This window comes from Scomber japonicus, chromosome 11, assembly GCF_027409825.1.
Source record: "Scomber japonicus isolate fScoJap1 chromosome 11, fScoJap1.pri, whole genome shotgun sequence".
NCBI lineage: Eukaryota > Metazoa > Chordata > Actinopteri > Scombriformes > Scombridae > Scomber > Scomber japonicus.
In genome coordinates, this window is record NC_070588.1 from 19,861,606 (window position 1) to 19,888,124 (window position 26,519).

Here is a 26,519-nt window from a genome sequence, read left to right on the forward strand (position 1 = left end):
TTAAAGAAATGTGTTGTTTGTAAATGTAAAAGGATTTTACACTTCCACAGTTACTAGGGCTGGGTATCGTTTAAAAAATGACAAAACCAGTACCAATCCAAGTACCCTTAAAGTGATACTGATACCAACTGAGTACTTCATTCGATACCCATTCCACATTTAGTGCTCTGTCTTTTATCCAGTGTACTAGGTGTGTAGTGTAGACTCACTTTAGAGCGTTTAGATGGCATCCTGGCTGCTCAACTGCATAGCACGCTAACTCAAATTCACCACAAATTCACCACCACAGATGTGTTGTAGCTGCTATAACAGTGGGCCAATCACATGTTGCATTCAATTGAACAATGCTTGCGTTGATTGGCTGTGAGCAAGTCCATACAAATAGTCATATTTTCTAGTTCTGGGTGCAAAAAGGATGGATTGCAGGTATCGTTAGACAGGAGACGTTTCAATACTACTTTTGATTAATTTCAGTCGATACCTTAAAGGGAGTGCCGATACCCAGCCCTAACAGTTACACAGTTTTGTTTTACCTCCTACATCTCCTATGTGTCTTCATGTGTGATCTCTCAGTTTTCTTTTCTGTGCTTCCCTCCAACAGAAAGATGAAGTGTATCTGAATTTGGTTCTGGACTACGTTCCCGAGACGGTCTACAGAGTGGCCAGACACTACAGCCGAGCCAAACAGACTCTGCCCATGGTTTATGTCAAGGTAAAGTGTGTCTGTCTGGAGTGTCCATGCTCCATTTTTTTTTTTAATTGTGTTCTAGCATCATGTCATTTCACAAAACTCCCAGATCGGTTTTTAATAGAGAGTCATGAAAGGGCTTAAGTTTTAGTAAATTTTGGTATCGCTTTCTTTGCCTGACATATTTGATATTTTCATTCTTACACCAGACAATCCTCATGTTCCTCTGGGCTGCTTATTGTTTCCTGATCTTTATTAAATGAGTCCTTTCATTTGATTACACTGCAAGAAATAACATATTGGAAGTTTGTTGATTTTTGTTAATGTTGGCTCTGCTGTGGTTACACAGTACTTTAACCTCCAATCTGTTTTTCCAAAACCTTTGCCATCACTGGTCTGAACCTGAATCATTTCCCGATTGGCATCACATGTGAAATATCATGATTAACACAAATATTTCACTGTCACTGTCAATAGAAAATACATTCAGTTTGAGTCTGCTGCCACAGTAACGGTGCAGTCCTTAGACACAACATATAAATCAGCCAGGGGATTATTACTCTCTAATATTCATCACCTGTATTATGATAATTGTGCTTATTTCTGTAATGGATCCCAGTAGAGTCTCAATGAATTTCAAGATGTGAGATATATGCAAATTCAGAAAACATGAGCGTAGTGTGGACTCTGACTCACTTACAGATGGCTTTTGATCGTCCCCCCTCTTAATCTGTCCAAGATTAGATAAGAGATAGTTTCAGTGAGTTAGAAACATCATTGAGAACACCTACATGTACATTTGTTTGGGATGAAGTAAGAGAGACAGGTTCTTTATTTTTAAGACCTGACACACAATAGACTTTTAGGGTTAGGGTTAGTGTTAGAGTGTGTGACGCCACTTTCTAAACATTTGCTGATAAACTGAAGGTACTTGACTGGGCTGAAATGGATTCTCGAGTAGTTGTTTCCACTCTGTAATGAAACTGAGCTCATATGTGTGTCTGTTTTTTTTGGGTTTTTTTGCGTGTAGTTGTACATGTACCAACTGTTCAGGAGTCTGGCCTACATCCATTCGTTTGGGATCTGCCATCGGGACATCAAGCCCCAGAATCTGCTGCTGGATCCAGAGACCGCTGTGCTCAAGCTCTGCGACTTTGGCAGGTGAGATGCCAACCTTATCCTAAAAGCAGGGAAGCACATACTCTTTAAGTTAATATTTTCCTTGTTTTTGGCCTCAACATCTGGCAACAAACTGGGCTGACGTGGACTGTGGTTCTGATTATGTATTTTGATTTTGTGTGCAGTGCTAAGCAGCTGGTCCGTGGAGAGCCTAATGTGTCCTACATCTGCTCTCGCTACTATCGGGCCCCTGAGCTCATCTTTGGTGCCACTGACTACACCTCAAGCATAGGTAGGATGACTCCAGCTGTCACAGTCAACACTTAACCACTGAGGGTCTGTCTGTTCACCAGCAGTGGATTGCCGTCATGGTAACTCCCCTTTTGCACATGCCTGACTTTTTCCTTTTTTCTTTTTTCTTTTTTCTTTTTCAGACGTGTGGTCAGCCGGTTGCGTGCTAGCAGAGCTGTTGCTAGGACAACCAATCTTCCCTGGCGACAGTGGAGTGGATCAGTTGGTTGAAATTATCAAGGTAATGACAGGACTGACCCATTAGATGTACAGAGGGGGTTTCTTTTTGAGGAAATGAATCAAATTCCAAGTTGATGGTGTAACGTGGTGACTAATCTGTCTTGTTTTTATCATCTTAAAGGTTCTCGGCACCCCGACTCGAGAGCAGATCCGCGAGATGAACCCCAACTACACCGAGTTCAAATTCCCCCAGATCAAGGCACACCCTTGGACTAAGGTGAGTCAACAGGTACAGGAGCCCTTTTACTTCTCTTTTTAAATCCACCACTACTGCATCTCTCCATGCTTGTGTTACCATTACACCTGCCTGCTGCTCCACATCCATCCACCCTCACCCCTCAACAAACAGAGCTGCATGACGTGTTAATAGCTGCAAACCTGCTCTGATCTTTTTAGACTTTGTGAAGGACTAATAGAAAAAAAGCCTTTACCACATGACTCTCCTATTTGACTATGCAGTATGGGTGCTTTATATTGCTGTCAATGACTTGTTCTTGATTAAATATCCTTGAGAATACAAATCTAGCCCCTGTCACATTTGCATTGTTGGTGTTGAGGTGAAAAACCCATCACTTAAAAATAGCTTTAAAAACCTTTTCACATTCCATAGTTCAAACTGATAATATCCATCAAGCAAATACCTCCTTAGTTCTTGACCCGCTAAGTCAATGGATCAGTCTGCTCATATTTTGTCAACCCTATCTTTTTTTTTAGCCACGTCATTATACACAGTGACGCAGGGTGACATCATGGCAGGCTGTAAAAACGAAATGAAGTAAATTACATATCAAAAGCATTACGACACAAGTCTTCCAGGTCAAATAAGAGACTCGTGTAGGCTGTTGGTGAGCTTGATTGTACTGTAACTGGGCGGAGACACCAATATTGTTTCTCATAGAAGGCTGTATTGATGTATTGAGGAAATTAACAAGGTAGTAATATTTTGAATGTAGGTCAATTAGAACAAAATATTTGTATAGTAAGAGAATATAAGAATAACACCCCCCCCCCGGCCCAAGCTTGTTGCTGTGTTGTGAACAGCCTTACTAGCAAGCAAGATTATATACAAATATATAGAGATAGATATATAGATTTTTTTTAAACATAGCTAGGGCTTCATTCATTTGGCAGATCCTTTTTTCTGACTCTTAATAGAACATGTTTTCAGGGTTGGTTGTGTTGAGCCTGTGTTATCTCACAGCAGTGTTTTGAACCACTTTAGTGACCAAAGCATCCACCCTGCTCTGTCAGTTCTTACTCTGCCCTGTTTCAGCTGTCAGTCTTACACTGACATGTCATCCATGTCACATTGTTCTCCACTTCATGCTCTTATCTTGGTGCATGTCAAATGGGAAAATAGAGAAAGTGGGAAATTCTCTTCCTGACGTCCCCTCAGCCATCCCAACCACAGCTCTTCCATTGGATAAGAGAGTCATCCAATCAGCAAGTAGCATCAGGTCCTCAGGCGCCCTGCTATGGTTGCTCTGTGCAACTGCATTTAGTCAGTGTCACTGAGTAATTCATCCCTTCATTTATACAACCCAGTAACAGCTTCATATACATCAGCTCTCCATCTTGTGTGTGTGTTAACAACAGTGAATGTTTAGTTGTGTTTGATGTCACTCAAAAATAGCCCTGACGTGATCTTGGTTGAAATCTGACTGCCTGTCTAATTTGTGTTTAGGTGTTCCGGCCGCGTACGCCCCCAGAGGCCATCGCCCTGTGCTCTCGCCTGCTGGAGTACACGCCCACAGCACGCCTCACCCCTCTAGAGGCCTGCGCACACTCCTTCTTTGATGAGCTGCGTGACCCCAACGTCAAACTGCCCAATGGAAGGGAGAAGCCTTCACTTTTCAATTTCACCACCCAGGGTACGCACATACTCAGAACAGAATCCATGTAGATGTACTCTGAGGCAAATACACGCTTTCCATTGCCAAAATAAGTATAAGCACATTTATAAAATTGGTGATCTATAGTTTGAATGACTCATTTATTTTGTATTGTTTTCCTTGTCAAACTGATTGCTTCCTTTTAGTAGTACATACAGTATATAACTAATGTGTGAAGTTACAGGTTTGTAAAGACATGACTTGGCAACTTCTTCTTTCTCTTTCAGAGTTATCCAGTAATCCATCTTTGGTCTCCATACTCATCCCTGCTCACGCCCGCAGCCAGGCTTCCGCCTCTACCCCAACCAATGCCTCTGCCACCACAGGTTAGAGCCACACCTCCTCCACCAGCCATGCACACACTGATATTTCTGCTGTTGCTGCTAAAACAATTTCAGGCTTAAATGGTCAATATGTTTCATTTCAGTAGATTTTCCTTAGATTAAGCTTCAGTTGAGACAGCTGGTCACATTCTCTGCCTGAATTTTCCCAGCAGCTTTGAGGTTGCTGTGAAGGGAGTTTACAGAAGGACACATAGTCTTTCACATTTGGCTCTTACTCTCGTGTGTCTCTCCTTCTTTATCTTTTTCCTAATTAAGTTCAGATAATCGCTTCACTGCAAATGACAAGCTCCTCCTTCTGTCCATAGATGGTAGCAGCACAGACAGAGTTCCCAGCACCACCACCGCCTCGGCCTCGGCCTCCAACTCCACCTCCTGAGCCTGCAGAGGACCCGCCCCGCCCCGGTCTCAGCCCCAGCCCACGGCCTCTCCATTGCCCCGGCCAGGGGGTGAGCTCCGCTCAGCTCTGCTCTGCCCTGCTCTCCTCCCTGACAACAGCGGAGCGATGCTGACGCAGTCCGGGTTCAACAGCTAGCCAACAGCCCCATGCCTCGACCACAAACCAAGCACCCCTAATCCGACTCCTTTAACCCCCTCATCCAGCTGTTTGAACTCTACTCCATCCTCCGTCAAAGACGTCTCTCCGTGCCCTTTCAACGGGGAAGCAAAGTGCAGAGCCAGAGGTGTTTGTCGACTGTACTAAAGATAAAAGTACACTGTACATGTATACACAATGCTAGCCTGCTAATGTTTGTAAGAGGACAATCTGTAGAAAAAAGTCCTAAGCTGTCTCCCCAGCCCCTTTCCCACGTCTTCCCCTACATTGTCCAATTTTTCTGCATCTTCATCCTTTGACCTCTGACCCCTGTGTCACCTGACCGCCCCCCCTTTGTTTCCTCCTGTAGTGCATGGCCTGAGTATGGTTAGGATCACCCGGGGGTCATCCCCACCCCTGCCCCTTCACCTCTCACCTCCGCAGACAAGGCATGAGGCTCACGCACGCGTATACACACATACACACTCATAAAAACACACACACACAAACACACACATCCTCAGACACATGGATGCATGATGATCCTGGATGTATGTGCGGGGTAATGTTTGGACTTTTTTTTTTGCCTGGGGTTGTTTTTAAATGGTTAGCAAGCTGTTTTACTCGACCTTGTTTTAAATTTTTGTTTTGTACTCCCGGGCAGATGTTCTTGGATTGCCATGTGCGATGGATGTGACATGTATCTGGTCCTGTGTGCTTGTATAATATATACATACAATACAAAACAAACATGCATACATACACAGTTTATATATTACTTTTCCTTATGTATAAAAAGTATATATAGATATATGTATATTAACTACAATGGTTCAGAAATCATTTATGGTGAGCTCATATCTGGCAGGACAGTGGCAATATTTGCTGCTGCCTAAAGACAATAGATCTAGATAAGGTGGTGTTTTTTTTTTTTTTGTTTGTATGTTTTTTTGTTTTTTTTCTGGTTAAGCTGGAGTGTGTTAAAATTCCAGCAGCAGTCACTTCCCTGCTCTCCTGTGTTGTCTGTATTAAAGCTGTAGATGGATTTAGGGCAGTGCTCTATTCCCTGTCTTTGTACCGACTCTGTCTGTAACAGTGTTTCTGTGACAATGCAGTGTCTAGACAAACATCCCTCTTCTCCTCCTCTCTCTCTCTCTCTCTCTCTCTTTGTCTCTGTGAAGAATTCAAGATGTTTCTTAACACTCTCTCCTCGACTTCTTGAGAAGTATCGGCTGTGGTTTTTGGGGGTCTCCTGACACGCCGCTCACTGTCTCATGTTTTGTGACCACTGACTGAAGTATTAGCCTAGCGTTTTCTCTCTCTCCCTCTCTCTCTCTCTCTCTCTCCTCCACCTGCCGCACATAGAGCCATTCGGTACAGTCCGTCGAACCGTCTTATTTACAGAGAATACTCACTACAAAATGAGAAAAGAAAAAAAAAGAGAAGAAAAAAAAAAAAAGCAGAATTTGTATATACAGTTTAAATGCTCCTCACCAAAATTCTGACTTGTATGACTTGTATGTTGTTTTTTTATGTTGTTATGTTGATTTTTTTTTTTTTTTTCCATGTTGTGTTCAAGGTATGTATATATGCAGACCCATGTACTGTTTATGAGCAAAAACAAAGATGACAAAGGGTAGGGAAAGTAATGAAAAAGATATAAAAAAAAACAGAATCAGGGCAAAACTGATGTTGTTTATGGATATTGTAGATGATGATCAGCTTTATCCAGCCATATGTTCAATCTTACTTGTACAGTACAGTAGATGACAGCTGTATTATTGTAACAAGAACTAGTTATGTATAGTGTAACTATAGTTTGGAGTGCCTTTGCTTTCATACACCTTCGCCTTGTTTCCCCCACCTCACCTGGCCCAGCCATCACTCTACACCCCTCCTCCTGATATTGTGACTCTCCCTTTGGTGCTGTTGAATGTCCTGCTATCCTGCAACACACTCACATGCACACACACACACACACAAACACACACACACTCTTCCACTTTTCAGCCCCCTCCACTTGCACCTCTTTCACCTTCTTTTTCATTGCACACTTCTATGTAATATACAGACATTGTTCATTGTAAGGATATTTTCCTTTTACGGAAGATACAGTAGAAAAAAAGTGTTTATTTTAATAGATGCTAAAAAAATGTTTTATCTTGGACACATAGAGACGCACAAACATGTGTATCACAGTCCTGGCACAGACTCCGGGGCATGGAGGGGGAGGAGGGGGGGGTGGGGGTGGTTGTGTACGGCTGCGGCGGTTTAAAAAAGAAAAGAAAAAAGGCCTAAAATATGCTGTATATATATAATACAGTACAGTTTCTGTATTACTCACAGTGTTGGTTCTGTTACCAAAGCCAAACTATGATGTAGTTCTGATGAGCCATCCTCAGAGGCAATAATGTGTTCTGTCCCCCCTCTCTGGATAATATGTTGTCGTTTCTCTGTCCTCTTGTTCATTCTCCTCCCTGTCTGCATATTTCGGGGGGAATTCAGTAGCACCTAAAGGGGTCGAGTCATGTAGCCTTTCTCCTGTCTCCTGCTTGCTGTAATTTTGCATTCATGAACGTGTTGCAACCCTCCACTAGAGAGTTTGACCACTTCACCCTACCCCTAACTCCAGTTCAATAAAAACACCACAAAGGTTACCAAAAAATGAAGATGAGCAAGAACACATGCTAGTGTATTATACTAGTGCATTATACTTATGTAAACACTAGTATAATGTGCCAACTGGGGTTAAAGAAAAGAAAAATAATAGAAAATACTACAAAAACATCCCGTATAACAGTACTACTACTTGAATGCCTCCGTTTGTGACTGAAATTTTTATTTCATTTGTTTTTTCTTTTGTTCTGTGAAGGTATGCTAAATGTGCGCCTCTGTAAATATTCCCTCTGCGTGCTCTGAGGAATAGTTCCCTGGTACTGTAATTTGCATTAAATAAAGAGTAGGATAGCCTGGAAATGATCAAATTCATTGTTTTGTCTTCTTTTAAATGAGCATGCTGTTTTCTCTTTAAAAGTGATGTTAGGTGTTGGTATGTATGAAGCCTGTCAGAGTCAAATGCATAGTGTAAAAAAGAAGTTTACTTTTTTATGTTTTGCAGCAATTTTGTCTTAATCCAAATTAGTTGACAAATTCAAATTAGACTAAACCTGGTGATTAAAAGTTAAGGGCTCACCAAAGTTATCACAGTTCACCCTGAGGGACATGATATGTTTGCTAAAATCTTTTTTAAAAATCCATTCACAAGTTGTTGAGATACAAGCCAAAAATATTAGGATTCATCATGTCGTCTATTCAGGTCAAACCAACAGTGTTTGAGATAGTCTGGATGAACTGATATTACCATCCCCCCAGACTAAAACGTGCATTTATTACTATATTAGCTGAGCTCTGTAATTCCACAATTCTGGTGCAATTGACAGTTTCAAGGACAAAACATAGAAATTACTTTACATTAATATTTTATGCAAATGTCTTTAGATCAAAGCCTATTTAAATGTCTTTTGATTGGCATACAAGCATTATATATAGCTCCTCCACTGATTTAAGAAATAGATTATTATCTTGCATAACCTTCCTCTTACATGCTTAAACACACTGAAGCTATGATAGGAGACACTTTTCCTTATTTTACACTTTGAATGAAAGTTTACTGAAAGTTCTTTATTCAAAGTTCTTTTGACTTAGACATTTTGCAACTCATAAGTGAAAGTTAAGGACCATTCATTAGAATTTTTTTAATACATACAGAACCATAAGTTTGCAACAGCACCACCTGATCAGCCCTTAGTGTAACCACAGTGGAGCAGTGTTCTAACCCATGGCACCATCACACACTTCAACCTGAAGAGCACTTTTGTCAGGTTTATTTACCGTAGATGTAGAGCATTTTTTGTTGTACACCATGAAACTAAAACACAAAACTGAACACAACCTGAGGTAACAAATATAAATGTATGCTCTTTTCATACATACTTCACACTCTCTCACAATTCTGTCCGCAACATTCAAATAAAACATTAAACATCCCAACTTTAAGTCAACATTCATTCTGAAAAACACAACATATACTTACTGCAAGAAAAGCAGGTCAAATAAATGATCATCCTTACTGTAACCAGTTCATAAAACTTTGGATGGTTTCATTGATTGGGTATGATAAGATAGGTAGTGTTCAGGGAACTAGTTAAGATTTGAGCAGGACTGTGAGGTGAACAGTCATGCGATCAATGCTGAAGACTATTACATAACAGAAGTGCAATACTTTGAATCAACATTATGAGTACATTCGACTGGGGTCTCCATTATTACATAACAGAGGTAGTCCCAGAGTGTCCATGTGCAGTACATGTCTGTATTAGAAGTCAGTACATGGGTTTTTACTGACCATCTCCATCATGAGAGGAGAGATATCATCAGGCTGGATATCCTGGATCTGCAGAATCTGTTTGCTGTACTCCTCAGTCATCGTCCTCATCTCTGTGAGACAGGCCATCACTTTAGGGTAGAACAAGCTGGAGGCACAAACAATGGAGGTTCAAGCCGATGGTCTGTGAAAGGAAGGTCTCAGACTAAATAGACGGAGTGGCACTTGGTATTTCACTCACTGTTTTCCTGGGCCTGTTCTCTTGCAGTCGATCCAGGTTTTTAGTGTAAGTGCCAAGTTTTCATGTACCTCATCAATCACACTATGTTGCTGCACGCCTGGGCGATCTGATACAGTGAATAAAAAACAAATCTCTACTAATCCATAGCAACTTAAAAATATGTTTACATATTTGGTATGCGTGCAAATGCATCCTGTTTCTCAAGTGTAAGTATTTAAAGGGTTCACTGATGATTGATCAGTAATGTAGTACTGATGAAAATCTAACATCACCTGGTGAAAAGAGGGACATAGCTTGCATGAGAACATATTCCTCCTCCTGCAGGCCCAGTTTGCGTAGTGTATGGTGTAATTTGAAAAGAGGCTCCAGCAGGAGTGGCTGGAAACCTGCTACAAAGCACACAAGAGCAGATGTAAAAAAAGGGCAGAGATGAGAGGAAAACAATAATAAAGTGTGACACAAGTGAATTTTTTTTTCATATTACATGTATGTTCCAACAGCCTGTAGCATCAGCTACTATGTGAATACAAGCTTTTCTTTGAGACGCTTAAGATATTGAATTCCTTTACAAGACTTATAAATAATAACAGTAAATTAGGAGTGAGCAATCTGACAAAAGGACAAGGATTATTATTACAATGTATTGACATTTCCTTGTTTTAAAAAGTTTTAAAAATCACACGCTTTAAAACATTAGACTAATGCATTTGGTAACTTATTCATCTAATGCTGTGAGTTTTTAGTTTATTAGAGACATAATGTTTTGGTCATGTGCTTTTAATTTTTAGAAAAAAAACATATTTGTTAGGCTCTCATCCCATGACTTGCTTAGATATGAAGCCATGACATCACAATGTAAAAACTTTGACACAGAAAGAGAAGACTTGTGCTGTACTGCACAAGATGTATTAATGGCCTTTATATTGCAGAATATGGTTTCCTCCACCAGTGTTTGACTTATATGATGATCATTTTGGCCACTTGAGTTCATTGGCAATAAAGCATAAAGAATAAGCATCATTGGTATGGTTACATGCCGCTTGATCAGTGGCAAAAGTGCTGAGCATCATATCGGATGCATATCGGAGTACTTTTAAAAGTACTCCGATATGACACTTTATATCATATCATCATGACACTTTTTGACCAATCATAAAAGTAATCTCTGTTGTCTGAACCCTGTATCACCTATTTCTACGTTCAATATCTTCATATACTTTTTTAAGAGACAATGTATACAGTAGCGCTGTTAAATAGTCTGCCAGCTGACCGCAGTGAGCACAGAGCGAGATGACAATGATTGGATACCAATTGCATTTTGTTTGATCTTTAGAAAAGGAGCAAACACCAGTTGGACAACATTCTGGTGAGTGTTCCTCCACGAGTCATGTTACACATACAAGAATGTAAGAAAAGAAGTGCACACGTTTACAGACTTGACTGCTCACTAGTAAAAAGTACAGTGTATACTGTATAAACGCGCAGAAAGCATTATACCAACATTCATAGATTGTATTTGTACTATGACAATTCATATAAAGGGCGTGAGGCTAATAGTAACTAATATGAGTGAAATGAAAAACTAAAGTAACGCTTCCTTTTTTTGGCAGCAATCAAGCCAGAATTTAAATATCAGTGTGTGGGTGTTGCTTTTTCCTCTTGGTTCACAGGTGCTTGACATGTCTGAGTCTGCATATCTTTTATATGATTTCACACAATGTCATTTTTTTTTTTTTATCTTTTTTTTTAATTTTTTTTTTACAAATTTTGTATTTTACAATCCGTGCTAGCTTCAATTGTTCAAATCCAATCTACACCTATGACTAAATGCAGTTTGTATTAATTAACTACTTAGATTTGATTATGATTATCCACTGCAAGATCCAGTGGCACTTCAGCCACCACATGATTCCACTTCTTTCCTTACATCACTATTAGTTCATATTTTATATCAACATTGGATCAAATGACTGTGCCATGTAAAGAGCTGCTGATGAACTCACAGATACGATCACCTGACTGTGATGCAATTTTGAATTTGTTATTTATGATAGATACTTAGGTATACATTTTCACAATGTACAGTAAACATAGCCAAGCGTACCCAATGTATAAAATAAGTATTTCACACTGAGCACCTGGACACCTCAGGGCTGTGTGCTGAGACCCCTCCTATTCTCCATCTATTGCAAACCCATCTATGATTATCATTATAATCAAGTTTGCGGATGACACCATTGTGAGTTTGGACAGGAAGAATAAGTCAGCCTACAGAGATGAGGTCAAGAAAGGTCTTGAAAGGCTTAATTTCCTGAGATGCCTGACGAAAGGACAACTTCCACAATAGCTCCTGGTCAACTTCTACAGGTGCACCATACAGTCCACCATTACATACATGGTGCTCTGCCTGCCCCTCTGAGAACAGAAATACCCTAATCAAAATGTCTCAGAGGATGATCAGAGGATCATTGACTCGCAGCTCCCAACACTGGAGGCGACCTAGAACCTGCTGCAGCTGCAAAGTCATGAACATCTGCAGAGACACAGCCTATACAGGCCACACAATCTCCACCCTTCTGCCATCTGGAAAGCACCAAAGAGCCCTGCATGCTCACACAGCCAGGCTGAAGAACAGGTTTTGTCCCAGTGCTGTCACTCCTGAATACACAGAGCAATACTTTTTTTTTTTTTTTTTTTTTAAATTCTGTTAATAGCTATTTAGCTCTATCTATTCTATATGTTTTGTATCTTATAATGTATAGTGTCCATATTTGTTTTTTTATAGTTTTTTATTTTTAAATTAGGCAACTATAGGCTTGCTACAATTGGCATTTTATTGTACTTGTACAATGACAAAGTTAAGTTAAAATGCTTTGGCAGTTTATTGTGTAAGTGATCTCACCTCGTACAGCGTCGTCTATGCAGTATGTCATATGACCACATTCCCAGATGCTTGTTTTTACATTGAACACCATGTTAAAGCGAATCTGCATTATTTCAAACATAGCTCCCTTTAACAGAGCGATTTGGTCCGCCATGGTTAAAGATCTGAAAGAGACATGACACAGTTCAGAGTGAATACATGCTGCCCAACTGACATAATTCATAAGAAAATCTATTTGAAATATACACTGAGGTATGCTTTTACCCAAAGATCTTAAGGCTTTTGGAGAAGCTAATGATGTCCTGGATCATGTAAGTGGTGAGGTCAGTCACATGAGGAAGAGCAGTAAAAACGCTGCTTTTTCTGACCTCTTCGCCCTCTTGGTTCTCAACAAAATCAGAGAGACTGGAGGAGGAGGAGAGGGAGCCAGCACACGAGGATATTCTAGGGTCTGTGGCAGATTTATTAAATGTAGTGCAGGTGTTTGTAGGGCAGTTGGTCAGTGGGTTAGCAGTCTTGCTTGTAGACCGGTTGTATTCACTCACCGGGATTATCTTTCTATCCATAGGCTAAAAAAAGAGACAATGTCAGTCAGACAACAAGACAATGGCAATGATAGTACCTCAGTATGATAGTGCATTCTTCCATTTGTTTACACACCCTAAAGCCACTGAAGCGGGAAAATGCTGTGTCAAATGTGCAGTGGTGGCTACAGAGCAGCTCCTGAATGGTTTCTTCCTGTTGGGATGAAAGCTGCAATTGTGCACTATGCACACTATGCATCTTTTTCTTCTTGATTCGGATCCTTCTCTCCAATACCTCCTTCTCAGACATGACCACTAGAAGGACACATAAAATACCTGCTGCAAGTACTGTATGTCACCAGAGAAATAAAAAAGCCACTTACTTTACATCTTGAAACAATGATGTCACAATATAAGATAAATAACCATTTCTCTCTTAGGCCATCCTTAAAAGAAGTTTGAAATCCATAAATTATAAATAAATAAAAAAGTCTGAAATATGTGCTGTTTTAGACATGCTCCTTTTATTTGACCTTATACCCAATGTTGAATGCTTGTTGTCTTTAAACAATTGCAAAAACTATTTTTGTCTCATGTAACAAATTGTCATATAGTCACTTAAGTGGCATCTAAATATTTAATGAACAGGGCTCATGCTGTCATATACAATACAAAATCAACTAAAAACTATGGATGATTTGTTGTGTCTGGATGTTACTTACTTTCTTTACGCATGCCAATGGACTGGCATTTTCGGAAGCGGCAAGCTTGACATGACCGGCGGTTGTTTTTGGTTATAATGCACTTATTCAGGAAAGGACAGGAGGGCTGCGTTGACCTCTTTATGGCACGTCTGAATTAATTTTAAAAAATCCACTTTGTAACAGCTTACATATATCAATCTGAAGTTAGAAATCAGACACATGAAACTACAGTATTACATTGTACCATAAATGTACCAGACAGGAAATAACCAAACAGAGTGTATGGAATGAAACAAACCAGATTCTGACTTCATACTTGGGCTTTTTTTTTATTTCCAATGCCGTTTGTAATGTGGTCATAGGTAGTTTCAATGTATTCCAATAAGTGAGTCAAAGAGAAATCTGGTGGCAACAATCAAATCATAAAATAATTCCTACTTATGGTTCAATGTAAAACTGTAATCAGCAAAATTGAGTAAGTGTCTGAATGCTTACAGTTCAAATTACAGTGACAGACTATACACCAGCATACAGTATGGTTACAGTTCAAATTTGTTACAAGTTTTCAAACCCCTAGCATCTTTCATGGTATTATTGCTTTTAATTTAATTCCAATGGAAAATAATATCTACATCATTTAAAATAATTATTTTAGAATTACAACAACTAGACTCACAATCACGGACTTACATAAACCTAGACCTAGAGAAAATGCAGGCATCTACACTCTGAAATCTCTTGATACCATATATCACTCTGCAATTAGATATAGAACATATGTTTCTAAATACACACCACTGCACTTTTGATCAAAATATGGGCTTCTCTTCTCTCTATGTAATAGGAGAGCATCACATTCTTCGGTTTACTTACTAGGTCTTCTAAAGAGATCTATTTTTTCAGAAGACCTTCAGCTACAAGTTCCAACAGTAAGTACTGAGATTGGAAAGTCTGCTTTCAGATATAGTAGTAATCTTCATTGAATCATGTACACCAGATGCTGAAGCTCAATACTTTGGTGTGTATATAGTTTACAGAGACCTTATTAAGGGATTCAACTTAGCAACACATGCTCTTGCAAAACCTAAAAGCTCTTCTCTTATTACAATTATGTTATTATGAATTATTATGAACTCCAGACTCTGCAGCTCCAGTGAGATTTTTTTTCCTTTCTCAGCTGATTGTTTTGAATGATGTCAAACTGTGGTGAAGAAGACCGCATCAGACTATAACTAAAACAAGTAAAGGTAGGAAAAGACATCAGGGAAGCTGTAGTTTCTGGTGGTTTGGAGCTGGTCACACAAAAGAGACAATGAGGAACTTGTGAAGCCACCGCAGCAAGTTTTTTTGTATATCAGATGTGAGGTAAAATCAGACAGGGTTTCGCCAATAATTCCAAATGTCCATTCATTTGTGGAATTATAACTTTTGCATACAATATAATAACCATAACATATTTAATCGAATGCATTTTACATTATTGTTACTGCTACTGAATAATGGACATACTAGAATACTTCATAGAGGCAGTGAGAAATCTGAGATAATATGACTGACTGATGAGTGTTAGGAGAAAGTGAGGGTCTCTTCGAGCACAAATTAAGTGTTGTGCTGCACAACATACACTACAGGTCAAAAGTTTTAGAACACCCCAATCTTTCCATTTTTTATTGAAATTTAAGCAGTTCAAGTCCAATGAATACCTTGAAATGGTACAAAGGTAAGTTTTGAACTGCCAGAGGTAAAAAAAAGATAAAATTATACAAAAACACTTAAAAAAGTAGGTCTTTCCTACAGAGAACTTGAGAAGAAAGTCAAGGTGTCAGTGAGTACAGTTTCCTTCACCATCAAAAAGCATTCAGAAACTGATGGGGGAAACTCTGAAAGGAAGAGGTCTGGCAGACTCAAAGCCACAACAGAGTCAGAAGACAAGTTACTGAGAGTCAACAGCTTGCGTGATAGGGGGCTCGCACGACAACAGCTTCAAGCACAGCTTCACAGTGGTCGTAGTAAGCAAGTCTCAGTTTCAACTGTGAAGAGAAGACTTGGAGTTGCAGGTTTGACAGGTCGAGTTGCAGCAAGAAAGCCATTGCTAAGAGTCAGAAGAAGAAGAAGAGGCTTGCCTGGGCCATGAAACACAACCAATGGACTACTGAAGACTGGGAGAAGGTGTTTAAGTTTTGACTAATGAATCAAAACTTAAAATATTCTGTTCATCACGCAGGAGTTTTGTACGCCGTCGAGTAGGCGAAAGGATGGTTCTTCAGTGTGTACATTAACTGTCAAATATGGAGGAGGAAGCATGATGGTCCAGGGCTGTTTTTCTGGATCCAGGGTCGACTACCACAGCATTCTGCAGCGCCATGTAGTACTCTCTGGTATGCATGTATTTGGTCAGGGGTTCATCCTACAGCAAGATAATGACCCAAAACATGAGTCCAGAACTACCTTAGGAAAAAAGACCAAGATGGTAAGCTTGAAAACATTTTTTTAATAAAAGCATGGAAAAATTGGGGTGTTCTAAAACTTTTGACTGGTAGTGATGATAATTGCACTTCTTTTTTTGCTGGTGTAGCAGAAAATCTGCTTAAGAAGTTCCTTCATTCAAGTCCACATATCTAGTGAATATTTAAGAAAAGTGAGAAGCATTTTGTCACCTCTCTTCAGTATCACAAATGTTCACACTGGTTATTTTCATTTACTGTATCCCAAAACCATAAAAAAGAAAAAAAGAAACTGCAGGACGTGTGTAAGAGGATTAGTGAAACAGCCCCACCTGAAGAAGCCCTTGCAGCCCTCACATGTCAAGGCATTGAAGTGGTAACCCTTAGCCAGATCTCCACACACACCGCATGCTTTGGGCTCCTCATCCTCTGTCCCCCTTTCTTCCTCTTCCTCTTCTTCTTTTTCTTCATTTTGCCCTGTGACCACCTCTCGAATGGTACTCATTCTCACCTGAGGGATTATGCAATAATGGCATCACTTATAGTCATATTGTTTTCACACAAGTACAAACAAGAGTGTGAGATAAAACCTACCAGTCCCTGTAAAAAAAGTTTTTAATTATTAACAACAAAAACAAAAATCCTAATCAGTTTATGCAATACACATGATTTGCAGTACTCATACATTCCAATGTGATAAAACAACCATATTGCAGTTCAATCAGTTTCCTTCTATTTTTTAATAAAGGAGCAGTGGTACATATGCAAATAATGGGTGGAGTAATATAACTCTATTAAAAGCCTTTAATTCTAGTGCACTCCCTGAGACTGATCTGTAGAAGAGCTCTGCAGTGTGTCAGCTACATCACTGCAGTAGGTTACAGTAAGTTTTCAAGGGACTAGAACAGTCATTCCTTCAAACACTTCATTATGAAGTAACCTGATGATGTCTTAGCGGTCTGTATAGTCCAACACTGCTCTAACTGAATTTTGGATTTAGTGAGATAGGTATTGAAATATAGCAAATGCAAATGACAACTAACTTTTGGTTTGATTAGTAATTAGTCTTGTTGAAGAATAACACTGAGATTTAAAAAACAAAACAAAAAAACAAAAAAAACATGTATTTCCAGTGTCAATAAATAACTGAATCATATTTTTTTTTATCATTAATTGTATACTGGATGCCATTGTTCACATGTTTTAAACTGACTGTCTGTACATAAAGAGTGAGGTGGTGTGTGTGTGTGTGTAGTGCGTGTGTGTGTGTGCACAAGCACCACAAATACTATTAGCCTACTTTAAATTGCACAGACTGTCGTATGACAGTGTTTACACCCTGGAGAAAACATGTTCACCCCTCTGCCCTCATGCTTCAACAAGCAAGCAGCAACATATTTGTAACACAACATTCTTAACTCATTCAAAAACATTTCTGACTGATTGTCAACTTACCTGAAAACACGACTCCTACTTCTCTTTCCTATCCGTCTCCTGGTTAAAGGTCACGTTTTATTCCGGCAGTGATCGAGATCATTAAACTCAGTGATTTATATGTCCAGGTAGCCTGCAGATTTCGGTTAATCCCAGGGGATTTTTTTTGTTATTTTAACATTAAACAAATGAGGACCGATTTCGCACTTGCTCTTCCTGCTGAACGTGTTGTTTGATGTTGCTTCAAGTGCTCCCGGCTGCAGCCCGCGGGAAGGCGGGGTTAGACGTTCAGCACCGCCCGCCTGGTTGGAGTCCGTCAGTTTATCACCTGTAACTTGTGACCTCAGCCCTTGGAACTGGATGTAGGGCGATCTAATATCAAAACAAGGCAAATCTTTGAAATCATTGAAAAAAAGACACGTTGTAAGTTTTACACTCAGTGTTGTCTCTGTCTCACGCTGCATGTGCTGACATCTGCAAACTGTTGATTCTGCATTTTGAGGCCAGAGTATTTGACTATTTGATGGGATTTATGCCATTTTAGATTTCCACCACTGAGTGTTTCTGCCCTCTAGTGGTCCAAAATCGTGGTGGATATAACAATAGTTCTCATGTAAAAGGACAATGTTGTAGGGCATTTAGAAATACACCTGCATGTTTTTTGCACACCGACACACGCATACACACACACACACACACACACACAAATGTTCTTTTACCTTGTCAAAAACACTTAGAATTAGAATCTGGGAATAAGCAAATACTTTTTATCTCACAAGTTTAACTGCTGGAGGATGTCTCCTACTTCACTGTAAAGTCCACTCAGTGTTCGTACAATGAAGGCTTCAAGTTTCCACATCACACTTGTACAAATTGAGTAATGGCCCTCTATTGGCTCCAAATTTGTAATGTCACAAAATCATGCAGACCGGTACACTCCTATAACTTTTTAGAATTAAGATGAGAACAGAGAAACTTTCCCCCTTCAGCAGATTAATGTGAGAACAGCTTCTAGTGTCAAACTCTGCACATACATCATTCTGCACAGTGAAGCTCAAACATCCAACTACAGGAACAAGAAGCAAAACACTTTTTTACTGGAAGAGTATTTTAAATCAGACAGTATTATAAAAGAAAATCATTTGTAGTGAAAATGTAATAATTCATTGTATCACTTTAAAAATGACATTTTTCTCTGTCACAATAAATCACAAATTGAAGCTGGACAAGGTGTTTTCATGCCACATTATCCTGGTTTCTATACAGCAGATGACTCTAGCCAGCAGCATATTCAGATATCCCATCATGGGAATAAGGGTTTAGTTAGATGTTATGGGGTTTAAATAAGATTTACATACTAATTTTTCACTCAGTTTCTCAATAAAAAGCCTTCCTGAAACATCCCCAGAAGTCCATAAAGTCAGTTCTGTCAAATGAAATAGCAGAAGTTCTTTATAGTGAACAGGAAACACGATGTACATTCTAAATAAAACATAAATAATAATGACCAAAAGACTATAATTCACCCCAAAACTCACAATGATGAAACGTATACTTTAATAATACGAGTGAACAACAAAGTCAGACAGCAGACTATACCTCAGTACAGTCTGAAATATTTTTAGCCCTGTCTTTACTCAGTTTGAGTCTTTGTGCTGCTCTGCTTCATTCCCGCGTTCTTGCTCCACTTGGCTGATCATCTCTTCCAGTACTAGGTTGGAGGCTCTTTCAGATGGAAAGGTCGACTGAGAGGCCCCTGGTGTGCTAGGAAGGATCCCAGCTGGCTCTGCTGTCCCCTGAATGATACTACGAGCTGCCTGCAAGTGTCTATGCTGCCTCTGGTGCACTGCGAGAAAGAGAAATCACAAAGTTTAACAAGCGAGTATAGACACAATTGCTATTTTTTTTAAATTTAGAAAGGGACATTTTGTGCCATTTCATGTGCTTTTAATTGTTGCTGCAAATGCTGTCTACTTATAACATTTGAAAATAGTAAATAGTAAAGGTAGAGCGGTTGTATTCTATGAATACAGTAGAAACAGAAAAATCCCAAACCTCTTTGCCTGACACTGATCTTCTCAACCTCTGGGATAAGGAAACTGTACACCAACTCTGACACAATCTCCTCTGACTGAAGACTGTTCCGACTGCACGCACACACACACACACACACACACACACACACGCACACATGAATTTTGTTTATTAACCATGGGTTTGTATATTTGAACACAAACCGTAAGCAGACATGGTGAAGTGTGAGGTGTCCATTACCTTTCCTCCACGGCATAAGCAATGTCGTTGACCTCCTTCGCCATCCTGCGGATCTCCTCTCTGGCCTGTTGGTCAGCTGTCCCCTCCAATGTCCCCAGGATGATGTCCTCCAAATACAAATCCACAGTTTCCTGGTGTACCTGCACCACCTGTGACACAGTGTAAAGGAAACATACAAATCTAAGTATTAAAACAAGCACACCATAAGCACACAAATATGATTCTTATAACAAACAATAACTTCTTTGCACTCTTTTCGTTAAAATGTGATAGATGTACGTACTTGTTTGAAGATATCATCTTCTTCTCTGCGTCTGCGCTCCTCCACCTGTCTCCTTCCACTCTCCTCAGCCTCTCGGAGGCGACGGCCTCTCTCAGCCAGTAATGTAAAAGCATGGATCCTGCGCTCTTCCTGGAGACGAATCAGCTCCTTGGACAACGTGTCAAACAAGTGCTCAAGCTCTCCACCTAACTCTCTGGCCTGAGATGCCTCCGCATGAGAGGTCTGGGAGATGAGAGAAAATGGGTAATGAAATTGTTTGTAGTTGGAGTAAAATTGAATAAGTGAATGAGTGTTTGTGTGTGTTTCACCTTTTGCCTGTGTTTGTCCCTCTCTTTTTTCAGGGCCAGTACAAGCTCTTTGTTAGCTTTGTGTAGATCCTGCTCCTCCCTCTGCAGAGCGTGGATGGTCCTCAGTTCCTGGATGAGCTCCAGATGGTTCTCCTTGCCATTAAACATCTGTATTACAACACAAGCAGAAAAAGAAAAGAGATCTCTAAACAACTTTATAAACAACATTTCTGTAGGCACTTCAGGCATAAAAAAGTCACAGACATGCAGCTAAACATATTTACTTAAGTCATTTGGCAGAAGTTGCTTTATAGTGTTTGCCTCTCACACCACTGGCGAGCTACTGGAGCTGCCACTGAGGAGTGTGCTGAAATGCAATGAGACAGAGTGCTAGACTTTTTTTTTATAAGCACGCACACACTTGAAAACATGAACAGACCTCGTATTGAATACTTCTTCCTCTCAGTAGTTTCTGCAGATGGATGGATGCAAGCTCAATTTCCTCATCCCCCTATTGAAAGACATTTAAATAAATCAACAAATTGCACTCCTGATACCTTTAAGATGAACAATGTTTGTGTCAATTAGGGTCAGAGACATTAGCTGACCTCCGCTGGTTCCTCCACTTTGGGAGTGGCAGGACGAGGAACAGGTTTCTCCTTCTTGATAAGAAAACGTAAGGACTCCTCCATTTGCTCGTCTTTCAGGGCCTGTGGAGCCAGAGGTGGTAAAACATGTGTATCTGGAATTTAAGCAGCATGCTTTATGAACATGTTTGTTATTTGTTCTGCTTCACCTTGTATTTCTTTATAAGTTCTAGCTCTCTTTTCTCAGGGGGCATCATCATGTCTTTGATGATGTTGACTCTGGGTTTGTGTCTTTTCACCCGTGGCTTGCGGACTGTGGCAGAGAGCCCTGCCTCAAGCTCTAGCAAGCCTATGATTGACAAAAAAGTCAAAGGTTACCAAAACACATCTATCAATTAAACCATCAAATTTTATTTGTATAGCACCTTTTGTACAGGTCAGTGCAATTCAGAGTGCTTTACTTGTGACTAACGAGTTAATAATAAGACAGTACTAATGAAAGAGTAAATTATGAAAATGTAATAATAAAACAAAAGAGAATTAATAAACAGTAATACATACAAAATATAATAAATAAAATATATAAAAGGCAATAAAACATGTTGTAATATGAACACAATAAAAATAAATTATTAAAAAACAAACAAATAATGGCCATAAATGATTCTAATCAAAAGCTGCTTATATGGAAATGATCCACTCAATTTGAGTAGCAGCATGTGGATTCAGACCTTCATATGTGTCCAAGTAGTGGCTTTTTAACTCGTTACTGAGGGTGTTCCTGTTGCTGACAGCATCCCTGCGGGTCCAACGAGCATTTGTCTGAGAAGAGTAATCTGTATAGGCTTTGACAATGCCACGTCGATCTAGCTTTGCATTCTCATTCCTCCTTTTAGCTTCCAGTTTTCTCAGGGCTACAAACAAAACAATGGGTAGTAAAAGAAAAGCCTTCAATAACACAGTTATGATCAGACTATTATGCTATTATGTTAGAGTGGAGGCAACAGTTGTCTTACACCTCGTGTAGTCATTGCGGATCTTGTGTAGCTTGGTCTCCTTGTCTTTTCTGTACCTAGAATATATCTGGTTTAGTCTCTCATTTGTGACTTCTTTCTGGGTCCCATCTCTCTGCCTCAGCAGGTCTGTCAGCACAGCAAGACGAGCCTCCTGCAACCTGGCCACCACCCACAGCAATAGAGAACATAGCAGAAGAGCAGTTTAGCGCTCACAAAACACATTTTCTGGCCACTTGGGGGCAGCGGTAACAAGCTAAACACAACACTGATAAATTCTCTTGAGTTGACTTGGTGAACATGTGAGCCTGTTGTTTCTGTCCACCTGGCCATTGTGAGTCCAATATTCACTCTCTTTTTTAGCTCTGTTTTGTTCTCCACCAACTGTTTAGGAAAAAATATAAATGCTCCAGTATGTGCACCAGCTAGTCATATCCATGTCTGTCTTTTGGTACAGGGCAGTTAGCATACTGTTCAGTTCATCAGAGGGTTTTTAAAGCATAAATTACTCTGTTGAGAGTGGTGTGACTGAACAGTAATGTTGGAAAACCAAAACAATGTGTTGAAAGACTCTAAAAAGCTTCATCGAGCTGAAGGGAACTGCAGTGTTGGATTATAATTCTCTGTGGGTTCATTACAAGTGACTCCTGTGACATTAGTTATTTTATCTATTGTAAGTATGAAAATACTGATTATGGCTGCTTTAAAGCCAGCATGTATAGAATTTGAACCACACAAAAACTCGACAGTGGCAGTATCTAAAAACATTGTGGCAGACAGCATAGCACCCTGCTACATGAATTTGAGCACTTTTAGGGTTTGCTGTAGAGCACTTGTGATGGCAATACTGCTGAAATCTTTACCAAACACTGCACCAACAACATTTTAGGTAGCAGTAGCAATGTATGTACTGTTAAGTACTACAAATAGTGATTAAGTTCAATAATAGTAGTTAAGATGTAGCACTACTCACTTCTGGATTTCTCCTTCTCTGAAAGCCCACTCTTTGGCCTCCATTTCCTCCATCATACGCCTCCTTTTGTCCAGCTGGCTCAGGTCATCCAGTGGAGGAAGGGTGGCCTCCCAAGCCTGTTTGGCACGTGCCCGCTCTATCATTTCTACTTCTGCTAGGCCTGCAGGCAGACCCCGACCTGACGTGAATGAAGACAGGGACTGCTAAGCTAATTATAAGACTAAATGTACAGAGTATTCAGCTGATTGGACTGGTAGTATGGCTCAAGAGCTGTGGTTTTAATAAGTTAATCATTATAATAAAAAAATTATATAATGCATTATAATCTACAATTGTTGAATATCTGAACAGTGGATTTTGTACCCCAAGTCAAAGCTGCAAGTGTCAGGAGCTCTGAGGGAGTCGTTCCAGGCTGTACCACATACTCAGGGCTGTATGGGTCGGTTTGTGTTTCACTCTCCCTGTAGTCTGTCTGGACCCCCACAGTGAAGTGGGTGGGCAGTTGCTCAGCATTTTTTCCAGCAGTGGATTCAAACTCTTCCCTGAGGAGAAAAAAAATAATGAACAGATGTGCAAAAAGGAACAATACAAATGGAAAATAATGAAAAATAAAGTTACATGAGGAACTTACTTTGGAAAAGAAAAAATCACATCTGGGGGAACCTGCTGTGCAAATGGGATTAGAGGGCTAAAAGAAACAGAAGGGAACATCACATCAGCCACTATGTCAAACTTTGACATAGTTTGTTGTCTCTTGTCAACTGTCATAATGTCACAGAAAGGTGCATTAACTACTCCACAATGAAATGAACATGTCTGTATGACATAGGATACGGATTCAGAGTGTAGGCTGGGAAATCAAACCGTTTAAAGTATTTCCAGCGGTCAGCTCCAGTTACTTGGCACTCCTCCCTTTTAAGCCATTGCTGAGTATTTGGAATAACCCTATCAAGAAGATGATCAGGAATCACAACGAAAAACTGATAAGGGACATTGTTTATGTCTGTAACGAACAGTGGTGTTAACCTTGAATTAATACAATACAGTAAATCCCACTGTTAAATAAGTGTGTCTGATGATAGTGTTACCCAGCCAGTTGCTGCAGTGCCTCTCTACGCTGTTGTATGTGGCCCTGCCAGCGGCGATCAATAGAGGCCGGTACAGGGTCTACAGGGTCCAGTTGAAGAGTATACCGTGGGTGGTGGGGCAGGTTACTGAACATTGACCCAAACACTGGCACTTTTCTCTGTGTAAGGGTTAGAGTTAGCAAGAAACAGTGTCAACGAGTGGACTTTACATTGAGCCCATTTCTTTGTTTTCATGTATAAAGAGTGGCAGGTGAGAAAAGGGGCACTCCAGAGAGGAGGTGTGTGTACATCATGACTGCTTATAATGACTTTATTGTCAAAGCTATTGATAGTTGTGTAACATAACCCCGTTTAACCCAAAATCATTTCCAGTGTTGAAGAGTTAAAACTTGCTGGACATACAGAAAAATGTACTTTGGTTTCTGTTACTTTTAATTTACATTACAGCGGGTAGAGCCGATTGCAACACAACACAAACAAACAAATATTTTGTTGAAACATTGATAAAGTAATAAGCTTACTACTCGATCCTGAGACGTATAGGCCTTGAGATTGCACCTGGCATGGTCTACCTCCGATGACACTGTGTAAACTGGATCTGTGACAAAACAGTTTCATTAATGTCAGCCAAGTGAGCTTGCCAGTTTTCAAATGTTAGCTCAGGACAGCTAACGTTAGCGTTTGTTTACTCACCATACAAGTAGTCATAAACCCGCTGCCGCTGAGCAGCTTTATTAGCGTCATTTTTCTTAGGAACTGTGCGAGTGACTGATACGCTCATTTTCTTGCGTCGATTAAAAACGTGTTTTTTTTTCTCCAACAAATTTATCTCACAGACAGTGATATCATTGACCACGGTGGTAGCGTTATGTGTATAATGTTACCATGGAAACCACAGACTGACTGTTGACAAGTGGAAGGACGTCTATTTCCTTCTTTTCTTATCATTTTCTGACAGTTAGCGTACCTAAGTCTTTGGATGGACATACATTTCTATAAATGACGGTCAGCTGCCTTAGAAAATAATGTGTTGTTCCTTAATAAAACAAAAAGTCAAACCTACAAGCCTTTAAACGCACGGAGAGAAGTTGACTACGACTCCCGAGAAGCATTTCGATAAAAACCCTCCTATCACCGCATAACGATTTCAGATACTGCCAGCAGCGCGCAAGAGCGACAAATTATTCTTTATGAAAAGTGTATTTATCAACGCGACTTAAACCAGGTCACTTTTAGCTCCTGAATCTCTTTAATACACTCATAGTCACGGTCTTTAAAAAAAAAAAAAATCAATTATAGTGCACTGCGGTAGGCTAATTTAATTCATAGCCAACTGTAAATGCAACAAGGAAGTGTTTTCAGGCGTCTGCTCCACAACAATGGTGGCTAAGGCTCATGGGAATTGTAGTAATAATATAACAATAGTCTTTATTTATGTAGCACTTTTCTTTACAATGTTACAAAGTGCTTTACAGAAGAAATAAAACCAAACAAGGCAGATAACCTCCTAACATTTTGTCCATACCATTAACATACATGACGGGCACTAAATATTACATATTTCAGTATAATGCACTCCAGTAGACACCACCACCACCCACTACAACCACAATAATACACATTTAAAAAAAAATATATATATATATATATATATATATATATATATATATATATAAGCTTTGCAAAAGTAGAATTAATATTAATATAATATAATATTTATATTTACCCAAGAGAATGTTTAAACTAACTGTTTACTCCAAAAGTACTTTGACAGTACTTTTTCTCATTTACGTGACGTGCTCCAAACCTTTCATGGCACATTTTTGCGTTGTCAAAAAGGCTGATTTTAGCACAAACAGGAAGTCAGTATTATCAAAGGGGAACAGTGCACAGACACACACATACACATGAAACATAGTGAGTATTTTCTTCCTCTTCCCTAAAGTCTGCTTTATCATCTTTTTTTGAAACATTTTGGATATGAGGAACACAGCTGACTGAGGCATTACTTCACAGTTGGAAGTTTTTGCAATGTTGTGGTTAAGCTAGTTGTGACAGCTCACAGTCAGCTGATTTATATGTTAAATAAACACTGTCTATTATTAGATGTCAGAAAACAGAACAGATCAAGCTGTTGTGACTATAGTGACTTTGACACATGCTTTTATATCCTAGATTCTCACATTAATGTGTATTTGCACTTGTTCTTTTTCAGTATTTTTTTTCTTCTTCTGAGGCACAGAAGTGAACACAAGTAAAGGAAAGGCTGAGTTGTTATCATTCATCCGCCCCA

General features: G+C 39.6%; 3 protein-coding genes across 4 annotated transcripts in view; 1 reads left to right on the forward strand and 2 right to left on the reverse strand.

Annotated features, from left to right (window-relative positions):
• Positions 1-6,762, forward strand: part of gsk3ba (glycogen synthase kinase 3 beta, genome duplicate a) — a 34,234-nt gene extending 27,472 nt beyond the window's left edge. The window contains exons 4-11 of one of the 2 annotated variants that reach the window (XM_053329048.1): positions 602-712; positions 1,719-1,849; positions 1,993-2,099; positions 2,242-2,339; positions 2,460-2,567; positions 4,023-4,209; positions 4,458-4,556; positions 4,880-6,762. In XM_053329048.1, coding sequence (XP_053185023.1) covers positions 602-712; positions 1,719-1,849; positions 1,993-2,099; positions 2,242-2,339; positions 2,460-2,567; positions 4,023-4,209; positions 4,458-4,556; positions 4,880-4,950 — 912 coding nt within the window. In that variant the 3' untranslated portion in view covers positions 4,951-6,762. The remainder of the gene's footprint in view (positions 1-601; positions 713-1,718; positions 1,850-1,992; positions 2,100-2,241; positions 2,340-2,459; positions 2,568-4,022; positions 4,210-4,457; positions 4,557-4,879) is intronic. The other variant, XM_053329049.1, reaches the window with a different exon arrangement.
• A 2,661-nt stretch (positions 6,763-9,423) lies between these two features.
• On the reverse strand, positions 9,424-18,002 carry nr1i2 (nuclear receptor subfamily 1, group I, member 2). The gene is made up of 9 exons (XM_053329047.1): positions 17,743-18,002; positions 16,620-16,798; positions 13,862-13,992; positions 13,276-13,454; positions 12,880-13,184; positions 12,634-12,779; positions 10,004-10,120; positions 9,732-9,837; positions 9,424-9,638 (listed from the first exon to the last, which is right to left on the reverse strand). The coding sequence occupies exons 2-9, from the start codon at positions 16,790-16,792 to the stop codon at positions 9,482-9,484; spliced, it is 1,314 nt and encodes a 437-aa protein (XP_053185022.1). The 5' UTR covers positions 16,793-16,798; positions 17,743-18,002; the 3' UTR covers positions 9,424-9,481.
• Positions 18,003-19,260: 1,258 nt separating this feature from the next.
• Positions 19,261-25,093, reverse strand: cfap91 (cilia and flagella associated protein 91). Its single transcript, XM_053329033.1, has 17 exons — positions 24,920-25,093; positions 24,748-24,824; positions 24,227-24,384; positions 24,003-24,083; positions 23,770-23,826; positions 23,502-23,680; positions 23,139-23,316; positions 22,169-22,326; positions 21,884-22,066; positions 21,362-21,501; positions 21,174-21,275; positions 21,005-21,076; positions 20,587-20,733; positions 20,279-20,500; positions 19,996-20,144; positions 19,777-19,868; positions 19,261-19,567 (listed from the first exon to the last, which is right to left on the reverse strand). Exons 1-17 carry the CDS (start codon positions 25,005-25,007, stop codon positions 19,359-19,361), a joined length of 2,292 nt encoding a protein of 763 aa, XP_053185008.1. The 5' UTR covers positions 25,008-25,093; the 3' UTR covers positions 19,261-19,358.
• Between the last annotated feature and the right edge of the window lie 1,426 nt (positions 25,094-26,519).

What these genes read in the sequence shown, in the direction of transcription:
- nr1i2 (XM_053329047.1), bottom strand. Translation starts at nt 16,792, where the DNA reads ATGAGTACCATTCGAGAGGTGGTCACAGGGCAAAATGAAGAAAAAGAA. An exon ending in CATTGGCATGCGTAAAGAAA is followed by an intron (nt 13,455 to 13,861) that starts GTAAGTAACATC and finishes GTGTCCTTCTAG; the next exon opens with TGGTCATGTCTGAGAAGGAG. An exon ending in AGAACAGGCCCAGGAAAACA is followed by an intron (nt 9,639 to 9,731) that starts GTGAGTGAAATA and finishes TTGTGCCTCCAG; the next exon opens with CTTGTTCTACCCTAAAGTGA.
- cfap91 (XM_053329033.1), bottom strand. Translation starts at nt 25,007, where the DNA reads ATGAGCGTATCAGTCACTCGCACAGTTCCTAAGAAAAATGACGCTAAT. An exon ending in AAGTGGAGGAACCAGCGGAG is followed by an intron (nt 21,077 to 21,173) that starts GTCAGCTAATGT and finishes GTCTTTCAATAG; the next exon opens with GGGGATGAGGAAATTGAGCT. An exon ending in AAGATGATATCTTCAAACAA is followed by an intron (nt 20,145 to 20,278) that starts GTACGTACATCT and finishes ACTGTGTCACAG; the next exon opens with GTGGTGCAGGTACACCAGGA.